The sequence below is a fragment of the Neomonachus schauinslandi genome, chromosome 9 (genome assembly GCF_002201575.2).
Source record: "Neomonachus schauinslandi chromosome 9, ASM220157v2, whole genome shotgun sequence".
In the NCBI taxonomy this organism is placed as follows: domain Eukaryota; kingdom Metazoa; phylum Chordata; class Mammalia; order Carnivora; family Phocidae; genus Neomonachus; species Neomonachus schauinslandi.
The window spans coordinates 57,160,318-57,175,443 of record NC_058411.1 but is presented as its reverse complement, the minus strand read 5'-3'; the positions used below and the strand labels follow the sequence as shown (position 1 = coordinate 57,175,443).

At 35.1% G+C, this 15,126-nt stretch overlaps 1 protein-coding gene across 12 annotated transcripts in view; it reads left to right on the top strand.

The window, feature by feature from the left end:
• MIA2 (MIA SH3 domain ER export factor 2) overlaps nt 1-15,126 on the top strand; it is a 97,591-nt gene that overhangs the window by 70,162 nt on the left and 12,303 nt on the right. For 8 of the 12 annotated variants that reach the window (XM_021701537.1, XM_044918243.1, XM_044918244.1 and 5 more), the window contains 4 exons: nt 1,471-1,538; nt 2,811-2,893; nt 4,387-4,515; nt 8,669-8,827. In XM_021701537.1, the coding sequence (XP_021557212.1) occupies nt 1,471-1,538; nt 2,811-2,893; nt 4,387-4,515; nt 8,669-8,827 (439 nt within the window). The remainder of the gene's footprint in view (nt 1-1,470; nt 1,539-2,810; nt 2,894-4,386; nt 4,516-8,668; nt 8,828-15,126) is intronic. The other 4 variants (XM_044918248.1, XM_044918249.1, XM_044918246.1 and 1 more) reach the window with 1 other exon arrangement.

The window sequence follows — 15,126 nt, the reverse complement described above, 5'->3', positions numbered from 1 at the left end:
TGTTTGTGCATAACACCCAGTGCTCCATGCAGAACGTGCCCTCCTCAGTACCCACCACCAGGCTAACCCATCCTCCCACCCCCCTCCCCTCTAGAACCCTGTTTGTTTTTCAGAGTCCATCGTCTCTCATGGTTCGTCTACCCCTCCGATTTCCCCCGCTTCATTCTTCCCCTCCTGCTACCTTCTTCTTCTTCTTTTTTTTTTTTCTTAACATATATTGCATTATTTGTTTCAGAGGTACAGATCTGAGATTCAACAGTCTTGCACAATTCACAGCGCTTACCAGAGCACATACCCTCCCCAGTGTCTATCACCCAGTCACCCCATCCTTCCCACCCCACCCCCCACTCCAGCAACCCTCAGTTTGTTTCCTGAGATTAAGAATTCCTCATATCAGTGAGATCATATGATACATGTCTTTCTCTGTTTGACTTATTTCACTCAACATAATACCCTCCAGTTCCATCCACGTCGTTGCAAATGGCAAGATCTCATTCCTTTTGATGGCTGCATAATATTCCATTGTATATATATACCACATCTTCTTTATCCATTCATCTGTTGATGGACATCTTGGCTCTTTCCACAGAAGTGAATACATTTGATAGATAGTTCTTTTTACTTGTAAAAAGTTGTGATTATAGACTGAGTGAAGTTGCCTACCTTTGTATGATAAATACATTTGCCCAAGTGGATTGCATTAGTTTGGCCAGGTCTGATGTTCCAGACACTGCTACTTAACTGGAAAGTTCACAGAATGACTGGGAAACATGCAGTATTCCATACACGTTTAACCTTTGCCCACAAACTACTTAGGAATATTATATGTTCTTGGTATTTTTTATAAGTGTAAGTTTATTTTGTGATTTTCTAACATTTTATTAAATAAAAATTTCACTAAACAAATGTAAAAGACTATAGGAATTGATTTTTACAGTGCTGTTCACTTAACAGACATGCTGCATGCTTTGATTATATTCAGCCATTTTAAAAAATAGCCTATAGGGCATGCTGTGAAACTGTTATAGACCTTTATGGTTTCATTGCAAATAGTGATTTCTCTCCAGAGACGGCTGTCTATGATATTATAGCCAGTGTACCCATGCCTAATGATTCTGAGTCTCCATTCCCATCACCCTAAGCTTGGGTCCTCTTACATTGCTTTTGTCATGTTACTTGGATATTGACAGCAGGAAATAGTGCTAATCCTTGACTTCACATCTAGATGACAGCATTCATTGGCAAGTATGTGATCAGACTCCAGCCTTGAGACTCATGTCTTCTGGTTATAGGAAACTCATACCCTTTTAAACAATTCCCTAAATTAAAAAAATTTTACGATGAGTTTCTGAAATGGATACTTAAGTGATTGTGATATTTATGAATACTTATCTCTCATTTTACGTTTGTATGTGTTATTTTTAAAATGTATTTTCAAAAAAAGATAAAAAATGTATTATTTTCTTTAAGTTGGCAGCTCGGACTGCTGAAAGAAATCTTAATGATTTGAGGAAAGAAAATGCTCACAATAGACAAAAGTAAGTTTCTTTGTGGGAACACTTTAAAGCTTTAGTTATTACTTTATTTTTAATTGTTATTTATTATGTAGTACTTTTATAGGGATAAATAAAACTTGCATGGATCCAGCATATCTGGTGGTGAAATATTTATTAGTTTTACTATGAGTTACTAGATTTTTTTTTGTTTGAAACACTTGTCTTAGAGAAGTTATTTTAACAGAGGTAAACTGTTCACATGTTCTTCTGTAAAAAGCATAACTTAAAAAGAAATTTTTTTTTAAACCAGAGTAGGAAGAAGGCGATTACAAAGGATGGAAAGAGAAAGGACAAATCTCTGATGTAGTAATTCTCAGAGTACTGGCATCTTTTAGTAGATGAATGGGTAGAATAAATGTTTATTGTTTCTCTCATTCTCTGGTTTTCTTGTATTGGATGACAGTGCCTTACAATAATAAAATGAAAGGGAGAATAAAAGTTTACAATGTATAATCAAAAGGAAGAGTAAATACTTTTCTAGGAGGATTATAATAGTCTTCCCAGGTGTTAAAATTTCTTGCCAGAATGTACTATTAACATTATCCAATATTAGTTTAGTCTTTTTGCTGGTCTTTTCTACTCTGAAATGAAAACTCCATGATTAAATGTTTTATTATGTTTTATTTCAGATCCGATGATCAAAAACTAGAAATAAGATTTCTTTTAAAATGTCACATTTTTCAGATAAAAGGTTTAGGAGTAAAATAGTAGGATGAGTTCACTGGATTCTTACTTTATGTTATGATTGGAATCGTGGGTAACATTAAAATGGAAAGCAGACATGACTCAGAGCTAGGAGCCCTGTGTTTAATCCTTGCACTTTCATTCTGAATAAATTGTGTAAACTTTTAGCCTGTTTCTTTGGTTGTAAAGTGATAGATTTGAACTGGTTGACCTTGGAAGGCCCTGCTATTTCTAAAATTTGGGTTCTGTGATAATAGTATTCACTGTAGTTTAGTTTTGAAAACAGAACAATAGAAAGGTATTTTGGTCAGAATGTTTGTTTATTTTGGTTTCTTTTTTTAATTTTAATTCCAGTCTAGTTAACACACAGTGTTCTATTAGTTTCAGGAGTACAATATAGTTATTTGACGATTATATATATTACTCATAAGAATAATTTTAAAGATCTGTTTCTTCTATGTAGATATTGAGGTAGTGAAGAGTACCTTATACTTGGTAGTGGCATTTTTCTTGAAATGTGGGTGCTTTTCTTGGATGAGTAACTTAGAGATGTTTGTTCTTTATTTGCAGATTAACTGAAACAGAGTTTAAATTTGAACTTTTAGAAAAAGATCCTTATGCACTTGATGTTCCAAATACAGCATTTGGCAGAGGTAGTCTTTTTTTTTAAACCCTCCTTTAAAATACATATATACATATGTATATATTGCACATACCTTTTGTATTAGTGTAAATTAATACTATTATTTTATAAATATTTTAGATTTTGGAGCCAGGATTCTAATCTGAATTCTATCATAATCTCCCAAGTTTCTGAGTTTTGTTTCCCTAGCAAAAATGTAAATAATTGCTGCCTCCATTTCTCAGTGACTGTTTACATATCCACTATTCTTTGGAATTTGCTTGAATTATAAAAACAAGAATTATAACAGTTGTCTTTAATTATTTAAAAGTATCAATTAAGGTGGGAAAACATTAATAATCTGAGCTTTCATTGCTTTAATTACCTCCAAGAGAGGACCTGTTCTTTGGAAGATGTATTTAATATTCTTGTCCACTCATTAATGAGTTAGCATTTTTAATGATCTCATTCTGTTCCAAATAGTTTAAATTTTTCAAAATAATTTTTGGTTGAATTGGAATTAAGCATCTAAGGCAGTGAAAAAAAGCTATCTTTATAAAGGTGGAATCCCATTTTAATAACTGTTTTGAAGGAATAAAAATCACTTTTGAGAGTTAATTTCATTAAAATGAAGGTATTTTTACATTTAACAAAATAGATTATTATTAATTTCAAATAGTAATAAAGTTTGGAGTGGTGGGAATTATACAGAAGGAATTCTCTTCTGAACCTAATGCAGAAGTTTCAGAAAGATTAAATAATGCTTTGATCTTTTGTTGTAACTGCATTTGACTATTATATAAGCTACATAATAAAATTTAACATGTTTAAAAAGTATTATTTTGGTGGTACTTAAGCTTGTTTTTTAATATTGTTGATTTTTGATCTTTGGAAGCATAATCATTACTTGGGAGTGGTGAGGTTTGTAAAATGATAGGGCTCTTGGTTATATGGTTTATAAAGTGATTTATTTGCTGAATAAATGTAATCTGAATTTTCAGTGGGAATGAATCAGAAGTAGTTTCTGATGCTTCAGAGGATTTTGCACTTCTACTTTTCAAAATCTGAGCTTTACTCAAATAATTCATGGCCCAACACAGACTATCTGGCTCTAATTTAAACCAAGCCCTTTTATATTACAACCCTCACCAGCTGGAAGCATACTGCCATTAAAAGCAAAACCAAACAAACTTCATAGCCCCCAAATCCTTTTATACCTCTAAAATATCACCATTATCCTTTGCTTATTAATATTGTATGGTTATTTAAGTGTGTTAGTTACCAAGAGGATAATGTTTTTATTGACTGCAGTATCCATTTGGTAGACAGACTTTAAAAACACAGGGTTCCATATTTAATTCTATCCCATATTAGCAAAACCCAAGGCATAGTTAGTATTCAGGATGTGGATTAAAGTTAAATTGGCAATAGGGTGACCTGATGGAAATTGTTGAAATGGAATTCTGATCTATAGTGTAGCTAATTGAAACTATGAATTTAAACATGCTGTTTTAATTATTCCAGAGCATTCCCCATATGGTCCCTCACCATTGGGTCGACCTTCATCCGAAACGAGAGCTTTTCTCTCCCCTCCAACTTTGTTGGAGGGTCCACTCAGACTCTCACCTTTGCTTCCAGGGGGAGGAGGAAGAGGTATATTGTTTAAACATCTTTATTACTCTAGATTTCGTCCTTATTTTATATTTTCATCTCAACTTATCTTTAAAATGATCTTTAAAATAAACCTTTGGATACAGGCATTCCTTGCACTTATTATGGGTTGCTTTTGTTTGGAAAAGGAGCTCTGTGATATCTAATTTTAATATACTTTTCTCTTAGAAATAGGATTATAATAGGTTACATTTTGATCAAGCACTTGATGTATATTTCTTTAAATCATTTTGACTTCTTAAAAACTATATATTATACTACATAATACAGCACTATATAAAGAATGCATAAAATACAATAACAATCTAACCTAGCATAAAATTGTATTTTAGGGCGCCTGGGTGGCTCAGTTGGTTAAGCAACTGCCTTCGGCTCAGGTCATGATCCTGGAGTCCCGGGATTGAGTCCGCATCAGGTTCCCTGCTCAGCGGGGAGTCTGCTTCTCCCTCTGACCCTCTGCCCTCTCATGTGCTCTCTCTCTCTCTGTCCCTTTTTTGTCTCTCAAATAAATAAATAGAATCTTTAAAAAAAATTTTAAAAATTGTATTTTAATGAAACATTATTAAAATGGAGAATTTCCAAAATCTTTTTTTACTTCATCATGATCTTTTTATTGTAGAAAATCAGAAAGTGAAAGAAAGAACCTTTTTTTTAGAGTAATTCAGAAGTACTATCTTGTAGGCAGTTTTGATGAGAGCCTTAAAGGAGACCTAAATGATTTATTTATTTATTTATTTATTTATTTTTTAAAGATTTTATTTATTTATTTGAGACAGAGAGAATGAGAGAGAGAGAGCACATGAGAGGGGGGAGGGTCAGAGGCAGAAGCAGGCTCCCTGCTGAGCAGGGAGCCCGATGCGGGACTCGATCCAGGGACTCCAGGATCATGACCTGAGCCGAAGGCAGTCGCTTAACCAACTGAGCCACCCAGGCGCCCCTAAATGATTTATTAATACTTTGAGAAACTGACTCAGGATTGTCTGCTTTGTTACCCTGTATGGGTTTTTGAGAATTTCAGCAGCTATTTCAAGCCTGTGCATTAGCTCTTGGTCTTTTTGCATTTACTTCATCAGCACTAACCCTGGTGTTACCTATGTACCTGGAGTTTTCCTCTTTTGATCTTTTACCATACTTTGTTCACTTCTTCAAGTTGCTTTAAAATTTTCCCTTGAATTGTGGCAAAATGCAAAGATATAGAGAGCACTGTTTATTCCCAAATGAAAAGTCTTAGGTTTTTAGCCCTAAGTGTGTATTGTATAAGAGCTGATAGTATTCTTCATTAGTGTTGTGATCCCATTCCCCCCCTTTATTAGTGATTTTAGCATATTGAATCTAAGATAGGAAGAGAAAGTAATGAGACTAAATCAAAACACCAAACTAAACCCAACTTATCAAAGCTCATATATTGAAATGGATACTACTTATCAAAATAGTCTCTCACAGAGGCTGTACTTCCTTGTTGAAGTGCCATTATTTTAAGTATTTTTGGAGCTCTTTCTTTGGAGCTCTTTCTTTGGGATTACCTTCAAAGAATAAGAAAATGAATTTTCTACTTTATGGTTATGGGATATTCTCTCTTTGCCCATTTCCTATTTACATATTCTTTCCTTATTCTCAGTTTGGTATACTTAGCTCTGATCTCTCCTACTTCCCAGTCCCACTGCTGATTGGACCCATAGCCTGGAAACATTTCAGATATCTTTGCTTGTGTTGGCTTTGAACTGAAAACTCCTAGGGAAAGAGTGAGTTGCAGACTGACACTTGGAGCCCTGGGAGAGCTTTGCCTTGAGCACTTTAGGAAGGGGACTAATTTTGAAATTCACATGTGTGCTATAAGTGCCCTGAAATTCATTTTCCCCCTGATTTTTCACCTTGATCCCAGTAAGAAATATATTTTATATCATGTCCTATTATACACCAACATAAATGTAATAGAAACTATTTATATGAAATAGTACTACCCTTACTATTTTTGATGCTTTCTGCTATTTTCTATTCATTTCTATTCCATTTCATTAAAAAAAATTGCTGATTAAGAGTAAATTAATTTCATGCACCATGATGGGTTGCAGCCAGCAGTCTGAAAAATAGTGCCCTAGAAATAAGGGTATAATTGGCTAAACTGCAAATGTGAATCACTGGAAGTTGAGTAACATAAGTCAAGGATTGCTTGTAGTCAATTGAATATTTGGAATAAGAGTAAAAATTACCTTTGATTTCTCCTCTCCTATTTAAATTACTTTCCTCTCCTTTTTAATTACTTTCAAGAAATGATGTGTTTAGATTATTTGCAAGGGTGTTTTGCTATTTGTTAGAAAAGCTACAGAAGTTTTAGGTAAGTTATCAGTAGGTCTTAAAAGAGTTGCTTTGAAGTAAAAGTTCCTGTGACCTACCAAAGAAGCATGATGAGTGCCCTTTTCTTTCCTTTTATTATCTTTTTAAATTTGAAAGTTTGGGTGAGATATATGTTCAAATAAGATGGAGTATAAGGAAAATAATTTCTTCTTAGAGTAAATTTCATGTAACTTTTAGTCTGAATGAAAATTTTACATTTAGCATTTTCAAGTTTGTAATTTTTCACCTGGTGGTCAGTTGGCCGGTGATTGGTTCTCTGAAGGGAAGCAATCAAGAGAAGGCCTTCGTCTCATTTAAAGATCTGTGCTTCACTCTAGATGAACTCAGCCTAATTGACTCTCGGCACATTTTTTACCAATTTAATTTTCTGCTTTCCCAGCCTTTTTCTTCTAATGAACTTATTAGAAGGATGAACAAGCTAGAAGGAAAGATTGGGGGAAATTAATAGAATATACAACTATAAGGAAAAGAGATAGTTGACCTTCTGAATATAAAAGTCAGTTTACCTCCTGACTGTACAAAGGGAGTAGATAGAAAATTTTTTAAAAGATTACTGTATATTTATATATAATATATATATATTTATTATATATATAAAAGGATTCTTACACTGATTTGAGCAAGTTACCAAGAAAACATCAAATTGGTTTTAGTCTATTAGAGGTATACTGAAATGTGGGAAACATTTTGGGAAGATTTCTATTAAAAAGGTTTTTTTTTTTTTTTTTTTTAAATTAAAAGTTATTCCTTGAAAGGAAAAAGCTTTTGTTTTCTGGGCAATATAATTTTGAGAAGACCTTATTCTCCCCTCAGTGACAGATAAATGAAGTATTAACATATTTTGTTATTTAATTTTTAAAAAATTTTATATTTACTTTTTCCATTTTAATTGAATATGTTATTAATTGAGGTACTGTCCTTTTTGTGATCATAAGAAGGGAACTTTATAATGATTATCTTCTTTTATAAATGTAAGCATGCTGATTTCCTTATCCATGTGAGTGTTACCTTGTTCAAAGTGTTTATCCCAACAGTGCTGTTGTTTTTGAAACTCTTGTTTTAGACTTGCCTTCAGAGTTGTGAGCTCTTTTTGAAGGTGAATTTGATATTCAGAAATTGCTAAAAGCCCTTTAAAGCCACATTTATCTGGTGGGTATAAAGTTTGTAATCAGACTGGTTAAAATTATTTTTGGACAGAAGTAGAGTCCTGTTTCAACATTGAGATGTAGTTTCTTGAGTGGCTCTTAAGTTAATCTGAGTATATTTCTAAAAGAGTTGTTCTAAAAAATACTGTGAGTAGTTGTAGAATTATTGAAATAGGTGTATAGCGACGCCTAAGATGACTGTTTTAAAAGAATCATGCTCTCTTTGACTATTGGCATATTAGTGTAAGCAACAAAAACCTCATTTTATAATTATTCCATCTGATATAGAAGTCTTTACTTTGCAATTTACTTTATACTCCTGTTTTTCAGACTTAGTATGTGTAATTCACAGTTTAGCCACTGATTTTATGTATAAATGATGATGGTGATAACATTTATAAATGACTTTAATGGGCAGTTGTTTGTTTATATACATGGCAAAACTATTATTTCCTCATTGTCCTAGACTTTGTCCTAGGCTTTGGTAGGATAGAATTGTAGTCTAATGTGTCTTAGGGAAACTTTGTTGGAATCTGATTGTTCTCACTTTTTAAAAGCTACCTGGATTTCGTTTGATGATAGGTCTTATAATACTTTTTTAGGTAAAACAGAATTGTATTTTTTTCTTTAATTAGGCTCAAGAGGCCCAGGGAATCCTCTGGACCATCAGAATACCAATGAAAGAGGAGAATCAAGCTGTGATAGGTTAGCTGATGCTCATAGAGCACTTTCTGACACTGGGTCCCTTTCACCTCCATGGGAACAGGATCGTAGGATGATGATCCCTCCATCAGGTATGGAAAGAATATAATTATTTATATTTGAAAGGCAACCAGTCTCTGCAACATAGAGGAATGGAAGAAAAGAGGAATATATGTATGTCCTGTCTTAAGAAAAACCATGATGTATATTAGAAAACAACAGTAACATAAATCTCCAAACATAAAAATTAGGGGTAATTGTTCATGTTACAGAAATCTGCTTTGCTCCCCTCAAACCCTCCCATGGAATATCTTTATTATTTTTGTTGCTCATAGAAGTAATACATGTTTATTTTGGAAAATCCAAACAATTGTGGGCGCCTGGGTGGTGCAGTCAGTTAAGCATCTTGGTTTGGGCTTAGGTCGTGATCTCTCAGGGTTGTGGGATTGAGCCCTGCATCAGGCTCTGTGCTCAGCACAAAGTCTGCTTACGATTCTCCCCCCACTTTCCGTCTGCTCCTTCTCCCCACTCTGTCTCTCAAATAAATAAATCTTAAAAAAAAAAACAAACCTAAACAATGGAGAAATGTGTAATTAGGAAAGTGAAAAAATCTCCATCATCATCTTAGCATACCTTTCTAAGAATTTAGTTTTGTATCTTTTAAAAGGTGCATGTTGTACTTTTTGGGTTGTTTTGTTTTGTTTTGTTTTTGAGCATATGTTCATAAACATAAATATAAAAATTCCTTCACTTCTCTGCAATTATACTGTTCACCTTCTTGAGATTGTCTTTTCTCATTGAACAAAATGTCTTAGATTAACGGCTAAAATAAATATATTTACCAGAAGAGTCATAGCAGAATATCCCAAAGGAAGGCGATAACTGCTATTTTCCTAATAGCTCTTACTTTCCCAAGAAATATATTTAAAATTATTTGGTTTGCTAAACTTTATTTAGGCATAGTGTTTCAGGGACACTGTTATGTGAAGTGAGCTACGCCTGCTTTGTATATATTAGTTACATTTAAAAAAAAATATTATTTCCGATTCCTTCCTGAGGAGTTGGAGAGGGTAAGAATATTATAGTAAAAGAACTTTAATTCCAAGAATCAGCTCTTGCTGTAGTAGTGTGTGTATGTTCTAAGATATGGTGGCTGCCTATACTGTGGTTTTGCTTTGTTTGCTATCACTAAATATCAGCTTCATGAAGCCAGAGAGTTGTGTCACTTTGTTCACTGCTATAGCCTCAGCACCTAACACAATGCTAGGCATGTAGTATTTGCTCAGCAAATATTTGTTGTTGGTGGTGTTTTTTTTTAAAGATTTTTTATTTATTTATTTGAGAGAGAGAATGAGATAGAGAGAGAGAGCATGAGAGGGGGGAGGGTCAGAGGGAGAAGCAGACTCCCTGCTGAGCAGGGAGCCTGATGCGGGACTCCATCCCCGGACTCTAGGATCATGACCTGAGCCGAAGGCAGTCGCTTAACCAACTGAGCCACCCAGGCGCCCCTCAGCAAATATTTGTTGAATGAATGACTACCCAAATGATTCTGACAAAGCTGAGAATTTTTTTTATATTTGGAAATCTATTTGCTGTGACGTACATACTTAAGAATCTTTTAGGGAATAGCATAGAACATCTTCTTTCATACCTTTAATATTCATTAAAAAGTTTTGCTGTGATAAAAATAAAGTAATAAACCACAGCTCCTTTCTCAAAGGACTTGGTTACAAGATTTTGGTGGATATCATATCTCTACATACAGAACTTTCCTTTGAGAATTTACAAGCTATTAGTACCAAGAGTCCCTGTCACATGCACTGCATAGCTCTTCAGGAAAATCTAGTGTAGTGGCTCAAAGTTGGCTCATCTTCAGAAATAACTTAGGAAACTTCAAGGAAAATGCAGATACATCTGGGTCCCACCTCAGATCAGGCCTTCTGAATGTGAATTTTGGAGTAAAGCCTGTATTTCTAAAAAAACTCCCTTGGAGGTTCTGAGGAGCAGCTACATTTAAAAACCATTAATCTAAACCTCCCCCCCAAACCCCACTAATCTGTTCATTTCCCTTATTATTCGGAAAGAACACTGAGTCCTCAAAGAGATTAGCTGACAGTCTTAGGTTAAAACAGCTAGGCAAATAGCAGAGACTAGAACTCAGACAGTAATGACTTTGTTATTGTCCATTCATAAAATTAGAAAATATTTTACATGTTCTTTAAAAATTGCCTGAAACCTATAATTTTAGACCTTTCGATATTGTTTCATAGATCGCTGACTCTTTTCATTTTGTTTCCAATTTTTTTTATTCTTTTGGTTGAATAATTTCTGTTGATCTTTCTTTAAGTTTACTGACTCTTCCCTCTGTCATCTCCATTCTGCTATTAATATTAAGCCCATTCAGTAAAAGTTTTATTTTAGATACTATATTTTTTAGTTCTAGAATTTTCATTTTTTTATACTTTTGCCATCTCTCCTGAGATTTCTTTTTATTCATTATAAGCATTTTCTAAATCTCATTGAGCATAGTTTTTTTAAAAAAATATTTATTTATTTTTAGAGTGAGAGAGACCATGCATGAGTGGGGGAGGGGCAGAGGAGAAGGAGAGAGAGAATCCCAAGCCATCTCCACACCGAGCAGGGAGCCTAACTCAGGGCTCGATCCCAGGACCCCAAGATCATAACCTGAGTGGAAACCAAGAGTCGGACGTTTAACTGAGTGAGCCACCCAGGCGCCCCTGAGTATAGTTTTTTTTTTTTTTTTAAGATTTTATTTATTTGACAGAGACACAGCGAGAGAGGGACTACAAGCAGGGGGAGTGGGAGTGGGAGAGGGAGAAGCAGGCCTCCCGCCGAGCAGGGAGCCCGATGCGGGGCTCGATCCCAGGACCCTGAGATCATGACCCGAGCTGAAGGCAGACGCCCAACGACTGAGCCACCCAGGCACCCCCTGAGTATAGTTTTTTAATAGCTGCTTTAAGGACCTTGATTGATCATTCTTTTTTTTTAAAATTTTTTAATTTTTAATTTTTAATTTTATTTTTTTAAAGATTTATTTGAGAGAGAGAGGATGCGAGAGAGAGAGAGCACACATGACGGGGGGAGGGTCAGAGGGAGAAGCAGACTCCCCACTGAGCAGGGAGCCTGATGCGGGACTCAATCCCGGGACTCCAGGATCATGACCTGAGCTGAAGGCAGTCGCTTAACCAACTGAGCCACCCAGGTGCCCCTCTTTTTTTTTTTTTTTTAAAGATTTATTTATTTATTAGAAAGTCCACGAGCATGGGGTTGGGGGGAGCAGAGGGAGAATGAGAGAGAGAGAATCCCAAGCACACTCCTGGCTGAGTGCATGGTCTGTCGGGGCTTGGCCTCACAACCTTGAGGTCATGATCTGAGCCGGAATCAAGAGTCGGATGCTTAACTGACTGAGCCACGCGGGTGCTCCAAGACCTTGTATGATCATTCTAATATTAGGGTCATTTTGAGGATGGCCTCTTTTGATTGTCTTTTCCCTTCAAATTGGGTCACCTTTTCTTGTTATACAGAGTAATTTGGATTGTATCCTAGACATTATGGGGATTCTAGATTTTACTGTATTTCTCTGAGGAACTCAAAGTTAGATTTTTTTCCTCAATAGACAGCAGTCCAAATATTGTTCAGTTTTTTGCCTTAGCTGAAAATGCCTTAAGCTTACTTCACACATTTGTGGTTCAGGGGTCAGCTGTTGAGTTGGGCAAAAATCTCAGAATCTTAGGCTCACTTCTTTGGCTCTCCTGGGCTCTGTCCTTTGGTTTTTCAAGCCACAATTTCTATGAGCTTTGACTGCTCTGTGCTGTAGCTTGACTATGGTCTGCCTTCAGGCTAAACTATAAAAAATGGAAAACTTACCACATAGTGGTGCCTTCTTCCAAGTTCTCAGCCTTTTACCAAATCTGTCTATTTTTGTTCATGCTTCAGAGCCTTCAGGTAGTTTTTTTATTATTTTTAAATTTTTAATGTTTTTCCAGTTTTATTGAGCTATAATCTATAAACATCACTGTATAAGTTTAAGGTGTACAGCATAATGATTTGCCTTATATAGTGAAATGATTATCACAATATATATATTGTGAAATGATAAGTTTAGTTAACATCCGTCATCTAAGTACCAAAGAACATGTATATATATGTATTTTCCTTGTCATGAGAATTCTTAAGATTTCTCTTAACTTTCCTTTGTGTCATACAGCAGTGTTAGCTACAGTCATCATGTCATACATTATATCCTTAGTACTTATTTATCTTATAACTGGAAATTTGTATCTTTTGACCATCTTCATTTAGTTCTCCCTCTCCCTACCTCTGGTCACTACAAATCTGATCTCTTTTTTCTAGAGTTTGTTTTTTGTTTTTGTAGATTCCATATATATAAGTGAGATCGTACAGTATTTGTCTTTCTCTGCCTAACTTAGTATAATGTCCTTAAGGTCCATCCATGTTATCAGAAATAGCAGGATTTCCTCCTTTTTTAATGGCCGAATAATATTGCAATGTGTGGATATAGCACATTTTCTTTCTTTCTTTCTTTTTTTTTTTTTTAAAGATTTCATTTATTTATTTGTCAGAGAGAGCGAGCGAAAGAGAGAGAGAGCACAAGCAGGGGGAGCGGCAGGCAGAGCAGTAGAGGGAGAAGCAGGCTCCCTGCCGAGCAAGGAGCCCGATGCGGGACTCGATCCCAGGACCCTGGGATCATGACCTGAGCCAAAGGCGGATGCTTAACTGACCTTGCCACCCAGGTGTCCCTATAGCACATTTTCTTTATTCATTCATCTATTGATGGCTCTTAGATTGTTTCCATATCTTGACTATTGTAAATAACACTGTAGTGAATATGGAGGTACAGATATCTCTATGAGATCGTGTTTTTGTTTCCTCTGGATAAATATCCAGAAGTGGAATTGCTAGATTATATGACAGTTCTACTTTCAATTTTTTGAGGAATCTCTGTATTTTTTTTTATAGTAGCTTTGCTTCAGGTACTTTTTTTTTTTTTTTGTAAATTGTTAGGAGGTATTATATGTGGGAGAATCAGTCTGTTACAAGCTCACTCTGCCATACCGGAAATGGAACCTGGTATCTGTGTTATTTTCTAAGTCTAACTTAAAATTCAAAATTGTGAGCTTCTAAATTAATGTCTTCATAGGGGAGATGTGTATCCATTTTATAGAAAGTGTCTCCAAATAATGTACCTGATCTATTTAGGATAACACAGGCGTTGCCTGTGTGGATTCTAATCTCAGTGAAATAGGATAATTGTACAGGCACAGCAAGGGATTTCAGGGACTACTAAACCTTATTGGATGAGTGGGGCTAAATGACCCCGGAGACTCTAGCTTGAATTGGAGTAATGCTGAGAAATACACTTAGTTATTAGCCCTGTTCCCACCAGAGTAAAATTACAAACATATTCTACATTTGCCCTTGGTATATCGCTATCCCTTCTAAGTAGTCACTGAACAGGTTTCCAGGTTGGTTCTTTTATTTTGTATTAAAATTAGCTAATTGGTATAAGGAACGAGGAGCCCTAGGTTTTTATCTTATTGCTATTAACTTTTTGTATAATCTTGAGCATTTCATTTTGCCCATCACTATTTCTCAGCTCTAAAATACGGATTTCCATAAAACAGATTACAATACTCCAAATTGATACACCCCCCATATTCTGTTATGTTGAATTATCAGGATTCATGAAGTATCCTGCTTTCTAGTAATAATTGTGTCTTTAAGATTTTTCTTAAGTTTTAAAATATTTTCATTAAAAAGCACTTGTTAAAAGATGACAACTAAAATAACTAAATTTCTGAGGAGTTTGGATTCTGTAGTTATCTGAGATTTTCTGTAATTTAGTCCTGTTAAGGATATTTTATAAATATCAGATATTTGGCATAAATTTTAAAATTTTTTATTGACTTGGGCGCCTGGGTGGCTCAGTCGTTAAGCGTCTGCCTTCGGCTCAGGTCATGATCCCGGGGTCCTGGGATCGAGTCCCAGATCGGGTTCCCTCCTCGGCGGGAAGCCTGCTCTCCCTCTCCCACTCCCGCTGCTTGTGTTCCTGCTCTCGCTATCTCTGTCTCTGTCAAATAAATAAATAAAATCTTAAAAAAAAAAAAAAGGCTGGAAACCAGAGAGGTAGCCTCTCCAAAATCTATAAAAAAAAAAATTTTTTTTTTATTGACTTAAGATGAGTAAGGAAAAATAATCTTAAATGATTCTGTAATTCTAAGGAATCATTTGTTTTTTCACTGTTAAATACTTTGAAGGGGGGAAAAACTTTCTTGCCTTACATAGTCAGAAAAAATAGCCTATACCTTGTCTTTTTCCTTTGTATTTTATTCCAGACATTTTTATTGCT